This window comes from Gallinula chloropus (genome assembly GCF_964237585.1).
Source record: "Gallinula chloropus genome assembly, chromosome: 5".
NCBI lineage: Eukaryota > Metazoa > Chordata > Aves > Gruiformes > Rallidae > Gallinula > Gallinula chloropus.
This window is the reverse complement of record NC_140090.1, coordinates 46,745,222-46,758,987: the sequence shown is the minus strand read 5'-3', so window position 1 is coordinate 46,758,987 and position 13,766 is coordinate 46,745,222. Positions and strand designations below refer to the sequence as shown.

Here is a 13,766-nt window from a genome sequence, read left to right as displayed (position 1 = left end):
GTATTTAACGTGGCGTTCCCATCCGTCGCACCCCCCTTCTCGGCTTGGCTTTGCGCGTACGCCTCACACCCCACTCCCCTTCCACCCCACCCCCGCCTCAAAACACATACACCCCTCCCCGCCGCATCCCCCTGCGCGGGATGGGGGCGAGACGGGGTGGCGATGCTGCTGCTGGGAGAAGGGGGGGTAGGGGGGGGGAGCTGAGGCCGGGAGCAGCTCATCGCAGGCGCGGGGCGGTGCCGGCCCCGCTCCGCCCCGCCGGGCCGCGCCCCGCTCCGCCCCGCTCGGCGCCGGGCAGCCCGGCAGTGTGGCGAGGCGGGCGGGCAGGCAACGCCGCTCCGCTCTCCTCCCGGCCCCGCCGCCATGCAGCCGCCTGGCCCCCGTCGCCCCGCAGCCCTCCTCGTCGTCCTCCTCCTGCTGCTGCTCCGCCGGGTGCTGACCACCGAAGGTAAGGGTTGGAGGGCTGGGAAGGGGGCAGAAGTTTTTTGGAGGTGGTGGGAGGGCGGTAGCGGGCAGCAGGCAGCATCCTCCGCTGCCTCCCTAACCCCCCCCAAAAAAGTTCACTGCGGTTTGCCCTTTTTTTTTAAAGGCAGCCAACCTCGGGGTGTTTACTACCTACTTCTCCTCCCCCCTCCCCCCCTTTTTTTTCTCATTATATTAGAGGTTTGAGGGGTGCGGGGGGATCCGAGCCGCCTTTGGGGCCAGGGGGGATGCTCTGGGGGATGCTGGCTGGCAGCGCCGCTCCACGCCCGCCGTGTCGCTTGCTTATATATATAAACGTATATATATGTTTTAAAAATAGATATTTATTTAATTTTCCGTGGAAAAAGCAAACCAAACCCCAGCCCCGCTCGTAGCGTTGCTGGCTGCGATTCCCAAGCGGGTCCAGTCAGGGATGGTTCAGCCTTGCGTGTGCGTGTATTTATTTATTTATTCCTTTAGTTCCTTCTCTTTAAACCTGCGTTTTTATGGACTGAGCTGATGCCGGCCCGGCAGATAAGTGGCCTTTTCTTATGGTCCTTCAAAGTTTCCTGCGCGCAACCCAATCTTGTGATTGAGATGCACTTAAATCCAGCCCTCCTTCCGTCGGGTAATCCCTGCCACAGACAATAAACAGAGGCGCGTCTCTCCTGCTGCCCTCCCTCCTTAGGGCTCCTGTGATCGAGTCCAGCCTTTCCGCTATATTTCTCTCCCCCCACCCCCGGCCTTACACCTCCCGAACATCCTCCGCATCTCAGGACTTCTGTCCTTTGTCATCCTCCAGCGGTGGCGAAGCAAAAAGTGCCTCCGGTGTTTATCCTCCAGGTATCAAATAAATAAATAATAAAAGTAAGATGCCTTCGAATGGAAGGCTGGAAAAGTGGAGCCCTGTGAAGTTTGGTGGCTTTTGGAAGCCGGGAGAGAGCGTGATTGTAACCCTTCGGGGGGCTCTGGCGATGGGCAAGGTGGTTGTAGGAAGCTTGGGATGAGAGCTGGTGGCTGGCTGCCCCACAGTTTTTGGGCAAGGGTTCTGGGGACCGATCTGTCTGGCACGGATCGGTCTCACCTGGCAGTTAAAAGCATCTCCTGACAAGCTGAACCATTTTCTAAGAAAATTAACCAAGCCTTCTTTTCTGAAGCGTAATTAAGGTGATGAGGAATTTTGGGGAGGGAGTTTAATTACATTAATATTTTCTCCGCCTCCGCCATACAAAGGTCTCTGTGTGTTTTGGCAGGCGGAACGCAGAAATGGCACTATCGCCTTATTCAGTGGTCTGAACGCTGCTGCAGCCGCGTCCTCCAGCCAGAAGAAACTCTTTCCCTTTGCTGGAGACGGGGAGAGAGCTTGGAGAGCTGGCAACCGGCTCAGCACAGTGTGTGCCGGGGCGTCCTGTGCCATGGGAGCGAGCAGTGAGAGGCCTGGAGGGCTCGACACAGCATGGGATGCTGCGGGTCTGCGTGGCAGAGGGTTGGGAAGGCTGGATTAGCCAAGCAGCTCTGTAGGTTGGGGTTCAGCCTGGAGCTGCTGGGAATGATGGGTGGAGCAGATGGAGAGGGGGGAGATTTTTGGGCTGCTTTGATGGTGTAGGATGCCCCCCGCCTTTGGTGCCCTTCTCCCTCCCGTGCGGCGCTCTTTATTTTTGCATGTACCAAGTTCACGCAAGGGTGGAAATAAAACTGGGTGTGAGGGACGGAGCAGGGAACCAAAAACAAGTTAAACCTGACCAAGCCGTCTGGGTTTGAGTCTGGAGAGCTCTCTAAAGGTGCACTGTTAATCTGGTGTATGTAAACCTGCAGAAAGTTTTTTGCTGTGGAGCTATAATTAAGTGCTTCTCCCGGAGCGTTGGGTGAGGATTACATGTGGTGACACAGAGGAGGGAGCAGAGATGGGTGCTCAGCGCCGCTTGATAATCCTGCTCCCTTTCCCCATCTTAACCTGGTTTTAAGGAGGGGAGGGAGACACAGACAGACACACCCACCCCCACCCATCCCTCCCAGAAAATAATTTTCTCTTTTAATAACTCTTTTCTGCTTTTCGGGAAAACACCTGGGGAGAGAGGGAGGATGGAGGGAACAGGATATCTGCGCTGCCGTCGCCCACGTAGGGTGCCCCTAGCGCGTCGGCGGTGAGCAGATGGCCGTGGCAGGGGTGCTCCCGGACCTGTTGCTCATCGGCAAAGCCTGCCCTTGCCGGGAGGTGGAGGCTTGGTGGGAGCCAGCCGTGTGCAGAAGGGATGGGCTCAGGCTTTCTGCCTCGGTCACCTTTAGCTGCCTGGTTGTGGAGCCCGCTCTCTTAGAAGCGCACGATGGTGGCAGGAAGAGATGATGAAACAAAAACAATAAATGGAGCGAAAGGGAGAAATGCTCATTTTAAGGCAGGGGGCCTTGGAAATGGTAGTTGATAGGGGGGTGGGGAATGGATGCAGGTTGCTTTTTGCCCGTTTAACAATTAAAAGTGCATGGCGGTAAGCAGCTTGTGGAGACCAGCTGTGGGCTTATCTCCTCTCCTGCGCTGAGGTCCTCAGGCCCTTACAGTGCTGTGTGCTCCTAGCCACGCAGGAATTAAAGGAAAAAACAACTCAATACTGTGTTTCAGGGCAGCCAAGCAAGCCAGGAGCTTGCTCACCCTTCCATTCCTAGCAGCGGCAGTGCTTTCATCCCCCTCAAGCCCCCATGGCTTTCTCTAGCCTGATGCATTTGGGGTCGGTGGGGTGGGAAAGGATCGCCCGCCAGCCCCCTGTGGGTTATCGGCAGGGTCCGCGAGCTGGGCTTTGCTCGGCTGGAGCCAGGCTCACAGGCAGGAAGCGTGGTGAGGGCGGAAGGGGCTGTATGGAGTCTGCGAGGAGTTCATTACAGCAGATGTTGGTGCCATAAAGCCACAGGTCCCCGCTGTTTCCTATTCACTTATATCCTCCCGACTTTAGCTGTGTTAATGTGAGAGAAAACATTTGCTGGAGTGAAGGAGTGCGTGTTTGTGTGTGTGTGAGTAAGGAATAAATCCCCAGCCTGTTCCCTCTGCCCCCTATCCCATTGCCTTGGGAAGCGGGGGGATTAATACGGCTGCGAGGGATGCCCGAGCCGCTGGCTGCCCCCAGCCCCACTGTGGCATTTTAAGCCCCGTTGCCTCTGATTATTCCTTTTTTTTTTTTTTCTTTTTCTCTTGGTTCCCCTTAATACGCAGAGCTGCAATTTGCTGTAATCAGTTGTATTGTGCAAACCACCCCTGCTTCGTGAGTCAGAACGTGGTGGCACTGAGCTGACACAGCCCTGGTCCTTTGGATGATGGGGATGGTTGGGGATGGGGGTGTCCAGTGAGATGAAGGCTCAGCTCGGTCTTTCCACTGTTCATCCTGGAATGAAGGGAACTTGGGTGGGCCTTCTTTAGTGCTGCAGGATGCTTTATCCCCCCACACCCCTTGCCTCCCAAATCTTTGTGGTGCCCGGGTGTGATTTGTGTCTTTGCATCAGGTTGGGGCTCTGGAAAACAAAAATAAAAAATAATCACGCTGTGTGCCCTGCAGTCGGCTTACTCCAGGGCTGGGGAATGCTGAGCTTTGAGTTGAGAGGGGCGGATAGCCCAGAAAAGCTGCTCTGATGCCTGGTTTCACAGCCACCCTCCAAGGTCCCCCTCCTGGTGTGGGGCAGAGGCCCCTTGCTGAATGCAGCACCCTCCCTGGCACTCCTGAAATCCTGCGTCCCACTGTCCCTGCAGGCTTGGCTGACGCTTGGGCTTTTACTGTCAAGATGGTTTTGGAGCGTGGGTTTCCTCTTGGCTTCATTCTGGGCTCCTGGCAATGGAGGGTGATGATGTTCTTGAGGGTCCCTGATGGGTTTTGGGTTAAATCAGTGCTGAAAATGGGGCCTGAGTGCACAGGGAAGGCCAGGGAACCAGAAGGGCGAGCAAAGCATCCTGGCTGCGTGGAGTATTATTTTTGAAGCCTCCTGGTTTTTCAGAGGCCTGACTCACGGCGCAGGAATGTGCTGGGCTGGCAGCCCCAGACCTGCTCCTTGGTGGAGGGGAAGAGCTGCCGTCTCCTTCTCCTCCTCCCGAGCGGTTCCCCATCCCCTCTCCTTCCAAACCGCTGGGCTGGGCTGGTAACAGCCACATGTTTGCTGAGCTTAGGTTTTTAGGGGAATTTTTTCCCCTCCCTTTCCCTATTTTCTTTTTTCACGTAGAGGCTGTATTTTTTAATTTTTATATATATTTATTTTTTGCTGGGGCAGCTTGACGGGTCATAACAAGGCATCTCTGGGTCTCACCAACTGTTTGGAGGTGAGGAAAAAGGTGAGAGCGAGCCCCTGAGATCAAACACAAGCCTGGCTGGGAAAGCCTGGGTGAAGCCCCGCTGGAAAACGAGGAAAGGGAAGCAGGAATTATTTAGAATGGGGCTTGCTCCAGCGTGTCCCGCGTGCTGCCTTTAATCTCCTGCAAGTCCTGGCCCCACTCGGCTCTCCTCCGTTCCCTGCCTCTCCCAGACCTGTTGGCTCAGCTTTTTGGAAGGCTGTGTGGGGGCTGTTGCCCCTTGCAGCAAGCTCCCCCAGACCCATGTGGATGTGGTATATCTGCATTAAGTTTATAGCCAAATGCCTGGTCCTCATCCCAAAACTGGGGGTCCAGGCGCTGCTACCTGGTGTAAGGTTGGGGGGGTGGGGGTGGGGGGCTGGAAGCTTTAAGCCCAGCTTTTAGTGGTTGGGAGGGTACCTTGGGGTATGTTTGGTAACAGGGCTGTGGTGATGAGATTTTCCTCTGTCAGGATCTGGGGAGTGAGGGGCAGAGTCCTCAGCATGGGCTCTGTCAGGTCCCTTGCCTGGAGCATCCACAGAGGCCACAGTATCCTCCCCTGCTTCAGCCCTCAGCCCCTCTCCAGAGATGGCCGAGCACTCACTTGTTTAGCTGTTGGGCAACATCCCCTTTTCAGCTTATACATCACTGACCCTGTTTTTTGTTAGGAAGAGGAGGAGGAGTAATCGCCCGGTTCCAGGGCCGTGGGGATGCCAGGCACAGTGGTGGCACTGGAGTCCTAGGCAGTGACCGTGGGACCAGGCTTCCTCCTGGAAGCTGGATTTGTGCTGGTGACATGTTTGTTGGGAGGCTCGTGCCGTTGCCTGTCACGTAGGGCTGGGACTGAGCGGATGGGGCTGGTATAATCCCCCAGGATCTGAAAAACAAATATTTTGAGTCAGCTGAGCTTTCCCCCCTTTAGCCTTGCTGCTTGTTTGAGTTAAAGGCAGAGATATGTTTGTTTGTGTTGGGTTGGGTTTTTTCTTCCCTGGGAGATGGAGGACACCGGTTGAGATGCTGCTGAGAGACATGCACCCGCTTACGCTGAGCAGAGCTGGTGCCTCAAGGTTTTTTCTCCAGTTGCAGGTGGGGTCTCGGTCTTTCTCCAGGGAAATGAGTCCCTTCCAACAGGGAAGAAGACCCTTACAGGTTTACAGTGTGTCTTTTGGGGAGTCTCCTTTGCCTCCATCCCTCTGCCCCATGAATATGATCAGCAGCAGTCCATATAATGCACGTCTGTACACACGTACAGCTGCCCTTGCTTCCCAAACCCTTTTTATTCCCTGAAGAGCTAGGAGGAGGAAAGGAAAGGGACTTGTTTGTACCATGAGCGATCCCTTCCCTGCCCGTATACTGGGACCTCTGTCCTTCTAACCGGTACGGACCCCTCATCAAGCCAGATGTGATACTGGCATCTCTCATGCTTCTGGGAGGTCCTGCTGATGTGTTTTCCATAAAGGCCCCATGAGTAACCTCTGCTGCCCTCGGCTCCCTGCCTTCACGAGCCCGCACCGAGTGTGAAAGACAAGGGATTGTTCCCCTTTGAAAGGGCGTGGAAAATCTCATTTTGAGATGTTTAATGCGTGTTAGATCCATCTGCCTTCCTCTCAAGTGCAGACCACCGTGGGAGGAGAGGCTGGGACCTCTGAGCACAGATGCCCAATGCCCAGGCGGGCTTCGGGGCTCTGTGGGAGTGATGCTGTGGGCAGCATCCTCGGCCAGGGGACCTGTGCAGGTGGATAGCATGGGATGATAGAAGGAGGGGGAAACAGCCCCCTTGTGAGAGGGCTTGAGTGCAGGATGTTCTCACTAGACATCCCTCCCCGGTGAAGCTGTGTGGAGACGGCCATGGTGGCTGCTGGATGATTTGAGCCCTGCACTTGGTGGGAAGGTGGGAGAGCGGCTGTGATGAGAACCAAGCTGTTGTCCTGCTGGGAGTCTTCCCTTTTACAGAGCAACTCTCCTCCCTGGGAGCTGCTGCCAGCCTGGAAATTATCTCCGATTACCCCTTCTCGCTCCCTGGTTGGCAGCATTTAAATGCCTCTACGTGTCCTCCTCTGTGACTTAAAGAAGGAGCAGCATGGGCTGTCCATCTCTGGGTGGGTTCCTTGGCATACTTGCATCTCCTGGGGTGGTGGCAAGCTGGAAGGACAAGACATGGGCAAAATCAAGCCGGGCTTTCTGGCTGAGTGGCTCATGGAAGCTATTAAAGGGGTTGCGTTGCATTGTCGGGTGTGGGAGTTCTCCTATAGGAGGTTGGAGAGCCCGGAAACTCCTCGGGACAAGTTTAAAGTGGAGAAGGGACACGCCTGGGATGCCATGTTGCTGTCTTCTCCTGTCTGAGGTTGCTGCCAGTGAGCGTCCCTTGATGCTTTCTAGGCTGTGAGGCTTCGGGTTTATTTGTGACCAGTGGCACCTGTGGGCGTTTCCACCCAGCAGTGGCTGAGGGCACCAAGAAGGTTCTCAAGCAGAAGACCTTGTTTCACTGACTGTCCTGCTTTCTGGTGTACTTGCCTGATGTGGTGGGAAGTTGCAGTTCTTCCTTTGGGTGATGGTGATCCCTAGTTGGAGGACTAAGAGCAATCGGGATGGAGGAACAGGGACTCGGAGGGTTTTGTGGAGATGGATGAACAGAGCTTCCTTCCACTGGGTTGATCAGCTCTGCCCTTCTGCCATCTCAAGGGGGGGTGGGGTCTCACACCCTCCACACACACACCCCCCCCCCTTGCATGGTCTATGGGTGGGGGCTGATCCCCTCTGCATACTTGTTATCCCCCATGGAAACCTTGCTATCCTATGCCATCACCCTGCTGCATTATTGGCTCTGCGTGTTTGGTTTGGCTTGAAAAACAGAAGGAGGGTGTTTTCCAGCAGCCAGAAAGTGGTTGCTATTTAAAACAACCGAAAAAAAAAAATGTGCTCGGCTGCTTGCTTTTCATCCACGTAGCCAAACAGAGCCAAGCAAAAGCCTCCCCACCCTCACCTGGAGGGGCATCTTTGAAGGCTTTGCAGGGCCAAGGAGTGAAGCTAGTAATTAGTGCTGGTCATGAGGGTGGATTTTGCAATGTGGCCGTGCTGTCTGCTGTGGTCTGGCCTGGGGCAGTCACCTTGTTTCAAATGGCTGCTGCCCAGATATGGGATCCCAGCAGCCTCCCTCCACCTCTCCGTTTATCCCAAACGGGACGGGGATGCTGCTGCTTGGATCACTAGTACTGTCTTCTCCCTGCCTGGAGTGGGCTGTTTTTAGAGTTGCTGGATGGTGCTTTGGTGTTCCTGTGCTGGAATATGGTGTCAAAGGGGTGTTTTTTCTCTTCCACCTTGAAAGATGTGAAATGGAGAGATGTACTTAACACTAAAGTGTGGCTCCTAAGTCCAATTACATAGCAATTAAAAGTCATCATCAATCTGGGTTGCTGCATTGGGGAAGCTTGTTGAAGGGCTTTCTCCTCCAACCTGTCTTGGAGAAGTTTAAATGCCGTTGTCTGTCCTGCTTCCTAGGACCTGGCCAGAGGACATCTTCCTGGAGCGGGTCAAGTATCGCTGAAAATCTGCTTTATGTTGGAAGCCAGGTATTCCCCGTGCTCAGGAGCTCCCTGTGGGGCTGTGGCATCCCTGTGTGGCTCTGTAGGGTCTCCATCACACCAGTCAATCTGCTTTGGGATGAGCCCCTGGCAGCACAGTGTCACTGCTGGGTGCGTGCCCAGCTCCTCCAGCATCACTTTTGGTCCTGGGGCTAATGCTTTTGGTTAGAAGGAAGGAAGGAAGAAGGTGGCAATCTGGCTCCCCTGCTGTCTCCACCTGTGTGTTTCTACCTCAGTTTGTGGTTCCTCTCGTCCCCTCTTGGTTTTTATGAGGAAATATCTGACTTGGTTGTGGAAGCACCTTATCCCATAGGATACTTGATACCTGCTGCACATTGTTTCGACTGCTTTTAGGCACTGAAGTGGTTTGTTTCAGGAGAGGGAAACCCCCCTGCTCCAGGGCAGACCAGGGGCCCTCAGTGTGATGAAGCTGGCCAGTAGGCTACCAAGGACTATTAAACTTGGGTTGTTTTCCCCCTTTTCCTTTTGCAATCTCACTTTTTTTCCTTCTTTTTTTTTCCTTTTTTTTTTTGCCTCCTTTCTTTTGTTTTTTGCCTCCTTTTTTTTTTGCCTCCTTTCCTTTTTTTTTTTTGCCTCCTCCTTTTTTTTTTTTTTCCTGTTTATACCAAGTGAATTGCTGCTCAGGGCAACTTGTCTGTGCTTGGGTGAAGCAAGCAAGGTGCAGAGATGTGCTTTGGGGGGGCTTAACATGTTAAACCCACCCCCTCACCCCCCTCCATAGTCAGGGGTCCCAGCTTTGCTTTGGAGGACTTAAAGCTGTGCTGTTAATTAATCCCTATCCTGGGCACTTTGGCTACCCTTTTTATATGTATATATAAATATATTAAAGTGTATATATTTTTTAATATATATATATATAAAAAGAAGGTACTGAGGTGCTTATTTGAGGCTCTAAGTTGGCTCTGCCTGAAGCTGGAAAAGCGAGATCCAAAAGCTGGGAAGAGGGGTTGGGTTTTGTTTGGGCTGAACAGTGACTAATGAGAGTCGAGTTTTTAAAACAAATGCTCGGGATAAACTGGTTATGCAAACTGGGGCGAATTGGGTAGGATCCTTTTTGTAGTTTGCAACAAAACCCCAGGAGTCTGGGACGTGCCGAGGCTGGTCCTGCCGGGGATGGAAAAACCCATGTGCCGGTATTGCAGCTGGGGGTCCCAGCCGACCAGGAAGGATCCCTGGGGATAAGCAGTAGGGAAAGCCACAGCTTGCTGCTGGGCTTAGTCTTAGTCTGTCCATCTTGAGCAATCCTGGACCTAAAAACCATGCCGGATCAAAGACAAACAACTATCTTTAAGCCTGGTTTTATCATACCTGCTGAGAGGAGCTTGTGCTCTGCTTGGCTCCAAGACGCTGCCAGGCTTGCTGGCCCTGTGCTGCCAAAAATAAATAAATTCGGAGGATGTTCAGTTTTTGGGGGGGGTTCCCTCCTTGGTGTGGCGTTTGTCCTCAGCCGTGGCTGGGAGGATGGTGTGGGGTATGCAGGCGTGCCAGCAATGCTCGGCATGCTTCGCTAAGGCAGCCGGGCTCTCAGACTGCAAGGCTTCTGGTTTCTATCACAGCCTGTGCTGTTTTGGCTGGGGGGCATCCATCCCTCCCTCCCTCCATCCATCTATCCCTCCATCCCACAGCCCTCCCGGGCTCTGCCAGGCTCCTCTTGAGGATGGTGCTTTAAGGATACTAGGAATAAAATAAATACATAAATAAAGAAGCAGGTCCAAGGGTCCTTGGGAATTTTTAACTTCATCCTGCATGCAGGGCTTGGGGAAGGCGATGCTGTCCTTGTTGGGAAGGCAAAGCAGCGCTCCATAAAAATCTGAGCCTGCTGTCATCTCTTTGTGGGGAAAAGCCCGGCTGCTGGATGAAGCAGAAAATTAGCTGAAAGCTGCCTGACAGAGAAAGGAAAGAGGATTTTGGCATGGGGAGGAGGGAAAGAGGGGACAAAGCTGCTGCTTAACCCCCTCCTAATCAGCTGGCACTTGCCCTTTGAGCATCCTCAGACCACCATTGCCCCATGGTGCCTTGGCATCGCTGTACCCCTTTGCTGTCTGATGGTTTGCTGCTGCTTGTCCTCTTCTGCTAGAGGGGAGGGATGAGGTTGGAGGCCCACACAGGGCAATGTTTTGGTAGGGAAGGCAAAGCCCTGCTAGTGGAGCGGGTTATTTTTTGGCCCGTGCTTGATGCCTTCCCCTCTCTGTCTCCATGTTCCACTGACTCACCGGGTTTGGTTTCATCTGTATTTCTGGACTAGCTATATGGGGATGTGGCAGATCCTGCCGGGCTGTTAATGACCCCTGTGTGAAACAGCAAAACCTGCTTAAGCAGCCATGGCCAAGGGGTTTTACTGCAGCCTTCATGGGCCTGTCTGTGCCCGTTCCCCTTCTCCGAGAGTGCCAGGGAGGGCTGCCGGGACAATTTCTGGTTTAAAGAGGAAAGAGCTTGGGTTTGTGTGCCTACTGGAGGCTCGGGGAAGGAGAGGCCATGTGCAAGTCTATGGAAAGCACCGGGGAGGGGTGGATAGAATGCAAACCATATGCTTCTGCGAGGGTCGAGCTGCGATGCTGAAACCAGTGTGGAAGCAAACGAAGCCGGAGCCCTGCTGTTTGGCTGCGCTCCGCATCCCGGTATGTGCATGCTGGGATGGAAGGGGGGTGGTTATCCAGTGTGGTGCCCTGCCAAAAGATGGGTTTACAGAATAAACCCACCCTTAGAGATGATGCGTGTCCCTGCCTGAGACTGTCACCACTGTCCCTGTGTGTTTAAGGCGGTGCCTGGGACTCTTTCCGAGGCCTTGAGGCTCCTGTAAATACATGGCAGGGATGCTGGCAAGAAGTTCCTCTCTGGGTTGTCCCGAGTTTGTGATGCATGCAAGCTTGATAAAGAAATAAAGGGAAGGAGCTTTTTTTTCCCTGGAAAGAGAAAGCCTGTGGCTGGCTGGAAGAGCCAGGTTGACGTTGTGCCCTGTGCCATGCCTGTCCCCGCGTTCTGCCAGCTCCAGGGAGGAGGCTCAGATGAAAAGATCTATTTTTCCCTTCTCAGAGTGAAAAGAGTTATGTGCGGGCAGCCTGGAGAGTTGTCTAAGGCTTCCAGACTGAAGTGATGCAAGCTGGATTGAAGGGCTTTGACAGAGAAATCTGAAAATAGGGGGAGCATTAGGGTCTTGCAGCAAACTACTATTTTTTGAATTTATTTTTTTTTTTTAGCCAGGGAGACATCTTTTGTTTCCAAAACTAAAGACACAGAGACAATATCCGATTCCCTGACCAGCTCTGCAGAGCTGTTTGCAACCTGTCAGCTTGGTAACCATCTGCTCGCAGCCCGTGGGGACCATGCTATATATGGGACGTGGGAGGAGGGATGCACTGCTGTGTTGTGTGTTGTGTGTGTCCCCCTCCTGCCCCAACCCACAGCAGCCATGGGCAGAAGGGGACCATGGGGCAGAGCATCTTGTACCAAGAGGAGCTCCTGTGCCGAAGGCACTGAAGATCCCTGTGGAGTTGTTTTTTGGCTCCTGGGCTTGTTTGGGGTTTTGTTTGCTTGGAAATTTCCTAATTTCCTTTTTCAGCTTGACTCTTTTTTTTTTTTTTTTTCTAAAAGAAGAAATAAATATCAGGTTTTTTTTTTTTTATTTGCAGTTTGGGTGGCTGCAGCCCTCCCCCTCTTTGACTCAGAAGTAGGCGTCTCGCAATTAAGCGCCTGCCTGATTAGGAAATCAGCAATAAAGTTTTTATCTAGGCGAGCTGGTCGGCCAGTGAGAGAGGGATCTATTAATATCCCACTTAAAATAAACCCCCAAACCAGCATGGCACACTAGCCACCTACTATTGGGGAAACACAAACATGTGTGGGTGTAGCCTAAGCAGCAGATCTATAGAAAGACAGGTTTCATTCTGCTCCTTATGGGCCTGTGTAGTTTTAGCTGAGGTGGAGTGCCTCAAAATACGTGAGGAACAGGGGTGGGGCGCGGAGAAGTACAAAAAAATTTAGGCAAGATGAGAGAAGCTCTGAAAGATGCCTTTGGGTCATGGCAAAAGGCACTTGTTAGCAGATGACCTCTAATTATTGTGGAAGTAGACAGTCCCTCACTCATGGTGGTTGGGAGACTGAAGGGGAAGCAGCAGGAGGAGGAGAGCATCCTACCTTTGGGTCAGCCTGAGGAGAGATGGGGAGGGAAGGGTGGGCTTTGCTGTAGCCTGCATGCATGCTTTGGAGGACATTGCTTGGCATGGTGGATGTGGCAGTTTCTAAGGGCTTCCTTTGCCAGCATGTGTAAAGAAAACCAGAGGGGGAAAAAAAGGAGTTAAAAAGATAATTATGTAAATTGCTGTAAATTGTGGTGTCTACAGGCCAGAGGAGTTGGGATTATCACAGACCTTATCTACCCAGGAGATGCTTTAAGCCAAGAGGTGATGAGCCCCAGGGATGAGCTGCTCTGGGGTCGGTCGCTTGGCTGGTGGGATGGGTCTTTGTCCTATTGCTAAGTTTCCTAGGTCTTAAACTGTGTTGTTTGAAGAGATGGGCTCTTAACACAATGCAGCAGGAGGCTTGAGGAGCCACAAAGAGCTTCTCAAGAAGGTGATGAAAATCGGAAGCGAAGGAGTGTTTTCTTACAGTACCGGGGTGCCTGTTCCAAGACTAAAAGAACCCCCCCCTCCAATTGATTATCAATTAATTCCAGACCAGAAAAAGTAAAGGTGTGAAGAAAAGACTTCTTTCATGTTTTTTGTGTGAAGGGTGATCTGGAGCTGCTCTAAATTTTGGGCATGTAGATAAGTGAATTGCGTGGTGCGGAAGGTGGTTTACTTAGAGGAACACTGGCAAAAGCTGGAAGGAACTACTCTTCAGAAACTGGTAATTTGCATTTTTTTTTTGACTAATTAAACTTTGTGAGTGCTTATTTAGGAAGAGGTTCAGCCCGCTCACTGTCGTACACAGCCTTTTGGAGGAGACTTGAAGTCCGAGGCGAGCGGGCTGCCTCTGGGAGCAGCTGAGACTCTGAGCAGGGCTTTAATTTTGGTGGTGCATCAGCGTAATAGAATTGTTTATAAGCTGCTCTTGCCACATGAAAGCAGCATTGCATTATCCTGGTTAGTCCTAAAAGCGGTGAGCCAGCCAGGAAGGGGCCTGATGACAGGGCAGCAGCTCTTTCTTCCCATCACTACAAAAGAATAGACAATAGAAACAGGGGATCCGGTTTTAGCTGTGGTAATGTAATGCCCTGCTTCTGGTGGTCATGTCACATGCTGCCTGAGTAATTCCCAGTCCTTGTTCTGCCTGGAAAACCGGCCGCAGAGGGAGGGAAGTGATGGTTTTGGCTGGGTGATGCTGGGATCTGGCACACGGGTACAAGCTGGCAGAGCTGGTGCTGTGCGGGGTGGGGACAGGACTGTCGGTTTTGGGGAGGGTGG

General features: G+C 52.8%; 1 protein-coding gene across 1 annotated transcript in view; it reads left to right on the top strand.

Annotated features, from left to right (window-relative positions):
- Positions 1-363: 363 nt before the first annotated feature.
- The window catches only part of UNC5B (unc-5 netrin receptor B), a gene marked incomplete at its 5' end in the record, with an annotated part of 51,164 nt that continues 37,761 nt past the window's right edge, over positions 364-13,766 (top strand). The window contains one exon of the mRNA XM_084264369.1: positions 364-448. Within this exon, the coding sequence (XP_084120495.1) occupies positions 364-448 (85 nt within the window). The remainder of the gene's footprint in view (positions 449-13,766) is intronic.